The 4,542-nt window shown below is 36.0% G+C and overlaps 1 protein-coding gene across 1 annotated transcript; it reads right to left on the bottom strand.

The window, feature by feature from the left end:
* Window positions 2,919–3,875, bottom strand: LOC100519299 (olfactory receptor 6M1-like). Its single transcript, XM_003123576.1, has one exon. The coding sequence runs from the start codon at window positions 3,873–3,875 to the stop codon at window positions 2,919–2,921; it is 957 nt and encodes a 318-aa protein (XP_003123624.1).

A 4,542-nucleotide genomic window follows, 5' to 3' on the forward strand; every position in this document is an offset into this window, starting at 1 on the left:
TCAGGAAATTTGTTAGGAAATTTTTAACACATCATAATGTTTTGAATTAATCATGTACTCTTTAGTTAATGAGCCAAGAAGAGTGTGGGCATGAAAGAGACAGAGAGACAGAAAGAGAGACAGAAAGAGGCAGAGGGGGAGAGAAAAAGTTCCAATTACTCAAACTGGCACATTCAATAGGAAATGTAACAAAAGGAATAGATTAAAGCATAGTGAAGAAAGTCCTTCCTTAGCAGTGATATGATAAAAGGCCACGCATAGTTGGCACCAAGTTTCTTATGGATTTGTACAACTTGTATGTAATTATGAGATCCTGGCAGTGGTTATAGAAAAATATGGGCTAGTCGAGTATCTGTCTTATCACCCAATCTCTTGGGTGCATCCCCTGAATGACAAAATCAAGATAATGCCATTGTAAAGCACATCTCACCTTCATAATACCATGAACAAGGAACACACCAGAGGAGAAGTTATTATCATCACTTGGAGTCCAGGAAGAGTCTGAACCAGAGTAATAGAAGCTGAGACATACAGATTATGCATAATCCTGAATGTGGTGAGAGAAAATTAAAATACAGGGCTTATACATAATGGGAATTATAATTAAACAAGTTATCTGATGTTGTTAATTATCAAACTGAATCTTAAATTCTCATCTCATTTCTTTAACAAGAACATAAACTAGAGCTCTAGCCAGATATAGTTTCTACAAACGATATGAATAGAAAACATTATAACTGAGGTATGAACTGGTTAGGTGCTAGATGCTCAGACTCAGCTGACATCCCAATAGCAAGAGTACTTTGCAGGCTCTCATTTACAAATTTCTTTTCAGAAACATAGTGAAGGACAGGGAGTTGCTGTTGTGGCATAGCAGAAATGAGTCCAACTAGTAGCCATGGGTATGCAGGTCCGACCCCTGGCCTCATTTACTTGGTCCAGGATCCAACATTGCCATGAGCTGTGGTGTAGGTCACAGACATGGCTAGGATTTTGCATTGCCATTGTGGTGGTGTAGGCTAGTAGCTATAGCTCCAATTCGAGCCCTAGCCAGGAAACTTCCATATATTGCAGATGTGGCCCTAAAGAGCAAGAGAGAGGGAGCGAAAGACATAAAGAGGAATATATCAAAAGTGATAAAAATCTGTGGCAGCCAGGTTAATAGACTAAGGAAATACTTTTCCTTAATTGAAATGGTCAACCAACAACTGTGCAAATTTTTCCTCTGCCACTGGTCTTACTTTTTTGTACTGTAGGGTTCACTGCAGAAAAGCTAACACTCTATAGTACTTTCACTTTTTCTATCAACCAAATATGAGATAAATATTTCCATCTTTAGAATCAATATATTTTGATCTTATTTATATTAATCATTTGGACCAAGAACGGCAGAACTGGGAAGGGTGTTTATGACCCTCAGTAAGACAGGTCATCATCCAAGTGTTCCCCTTTGTAGATGGATGCCTTATAGAATGTCCTTGCATCCTCTCATTGATAGGTTGACTACAAGACCAGGTGTTCTATGGAAAATTATTGCTTTGCAAATATGGTTTCCCAGAGAAATTACATTTGGTATTTTGTTCTATTTTAAAAAGGAGCCCAACGTTGACCATAAATTAAAGGCTAAGCTTATCTATTTGGTGAAAGATAGATGAAATATATGGCTGTACTGTCATTATTTATATCAGTGTAGAATTTGATTGAGTGTGAGAAAGTATGGAAAAGTCAACTAAGAAAACTTCTTTTCCTCCTGAAATTTTATTCCTTCCAGAAGTATATAGCCAGTCACTCTGACATAAAGAGGCTGTCTTTATTTGGTTAGTCCTATGAAGACATAGGGCTAATGCCAGAAAATAAAGTTAAATAACTAGGATATTTCAAACTTGAATTGGTTCAACTTCTCTTTATTGTTCATTGCAAATGTAAAGTTCAGAAACTGAATTTGATTGTGTTGCTTACCTGTGAGTGAAGTCAATCTGTCATGTTCGTGAAGATATTATGCAAAGAGAAAACAGAAAAAAGATGGTTAAACAAAAATCTAGGTACAGTTGTTTCTTTGTTTGGTTCTTGTCTATAATATTTTAAAATATTTTTGTAAGAAATTTTTTTTATAAATCAAAGGTATAACATTTTCATTGGGAGAGATAGCAAATAAATAACTGATATTAAACAAAAATTTTAAAATGCTATCATATAAAAATGATAAGGTCTATTTGACTTTATCAAGCAAATATTTGGCATTGTCTCTTACACCTCTAAAATAGTAAAACTTACTGTATAAATATATGCCAAGAAGAAAGAAATCATCATTTCTAGCTGGAAGAGGATAATGACTTCATTTAGAAGAGGATATCTAAACTAACATAAAAGAAAAATTCATAAGATAAAGAGAACATTTTACAGAGAAGTAATATATAAGAAAAATAAATAATAGAAAGCCAACATTCATACAGTTTGTTGACACGTTTACAGTTGAAGTTTAAATGCTCAGAAGTTATTCTATGATTAATCTATGTGAGTGTGTATGTGTGTGTATTTGTGTTCCTCCTACAGAATCAGAAATATGAATTATTTCTTCTTCCTGAATTTCCTATCAACAGAGTTAATATACACATAGAGCCCTTCTTTATTCCAGTGTTATTACCTTGATCATCCTTATTGATAGCAGCAACATCACTACATCATAGTATAGTACTGCATATAGTACTGTGTCAATATCTTCACTACCAAATTATGTATTTCAATATTGATTTTCCAACTTGAAAAAATAAATTGTACATGAATCCAGTTAGGCTGTGTTTTTGAGTGTAAATAATACAGTATAATAGAACCATTCTTCCTTTTATAGTATCAACTGCTGAACTCATTCTCTGCAAGGCTATGAATACTCAGGTTTCATATCATCCTCACAGATCCTTTCACTTGGATCTAAGCCCCTTAAGGAAGTTCTGGCACTTGACCAAGGTAACCTTCAGAGCATCTTTCACGGTTTCATTTCGTAAACTGAAGATGAAGGGATTCAGGAGTGGTGTGACGACACTGGAGAGGATGAAGAGGATCTTGTTGAGGTGCAGGCTGCTCTTCTGTGAGGGGCGGACATAGACAAAGATGGAGATTCCATAGCCCATAGAGACCACAGTGAAGTGAGAGGCACAGGTAGCAAAGGCTTTACGTTGACCTTGGCCTGAGGGTATCTTCAGAATGGTGGAGATGATGTAAACATAGGAGACCACTGTGAGGGAGAGGGAGCTGATGAGCAGGACCAGGGAGCTGAGGAAGTCCAACAGCTCTATGAAATGTATGTCAGCACAGGCCAAATGGAGGAAGGGGGCACTGTCACAGAAAAAATGATCAATCACATTGGGGCCACAATATGGCAGTCTTGCCTTAAGAATGATGGATGGGAGGATCAGGAGAAAGCCACCCACCCAGGAGAGGATGACAAGATGAACACAGAGTGAGCTAGTCATAATCATAGGGTACTGAAGGGGGCTGCAAATGGCCACATAGCGGTCATAGGACATGACAGCAAAAAGGATAAACTCAGTGCATCCAGACAGGAAATAGAAATACATCTGGGCAAAGCAACCACCAATTGAGATGTTCTTTTTTCCTAACAGGAAGCTTGCCAGCATTGTGGGAATAGCACAGGTTGTGGTTAATATTTCACTGAGAGAGAGATTGCTGAGGAAGAAATACATGGGCAAATGAAGTCTGTCATCCACAAAAATCAGGGTAATAATGAGGGAATTCCCAAGGACTGTCATCAAGTAGGCCATTAAAAAAATCAAGAACAGGAAGTTCCCAAAGACTTTGGTGGTTGGTATCCCTGTAAGGTTGATCTCTGTTATCAAGGTCCAGTTCTCCCTCTCCATGCTCAGTGAGGAATCTCCACTCTAAAAACAATCCAGAAAGAGAAAGAAGCAAGAATTTTCATTCATTAAATATCAGTATTTTCAGAAATATGGTGTTAAGATCATTTCATTTTTGCTTTGACAAGAATAAAATATTTGATTAAACAATATGCTTGGGTATACTTTTCTTGTAACTCTCAGAAAAGAATAAAACAGAAGCCAACTTTCGTATTTCAAAACCCATCTTATGGTTGCCAAAAGTGAAACTATTGTGGGGGGTGGGGGAAAATTGGGAGGGTGGGAATAACATATACACACTACTGTGTAAAATAGATGATTAGTGAGAACCTACTGTATAGCATAGGGAAATATACTTAGTAGTTCATAGTAACCAATATGGAGAAAAAAAGAATAGATGTATGTATGACTAAATGACTTTGCTGTACACCTGAAATTAATACAGCATTGTAAATCAACTATGTTCCAATAAAATTAAATTAAAAAATAATATATAGAAACATATGTTCCTAGTAATTAGCATATATATAAAAATCAACTTTCCTGCCAAAGTTATTATTAGCTCTTATATTTCTATTGCATTACAGAAATGATGAAAATGCAATAACTACAGTGTTTTGACATCCTATCTCCCTATAATTATGATTACTTATAAAAATAATAACTTTAA

Source organism: Sus scrofa, chromosome 2 (genome assembly GCF_000003025.6).
Source record: "Sus scrofa isolate TJ Tabasco breed Duroc chromosome 2, Sscrofa11.1, whole genome shotgun sequence".
Taxonomy (NCBI): Eukaryota; Metazoa; Chordata; class Mammalia; order Artiodactyla; family Suidae; genus Sus; species Sus scrofa.

Excerpts from the sequence above, each read along its gene's own strand:
- LOC100519299 (XM_003123576.1), bottom strand. The coding sequence starts at position 3,875 with ATGGAGAGGGAGAACTGGACCTTGATAACAGAGATCAACCTTACAGGG.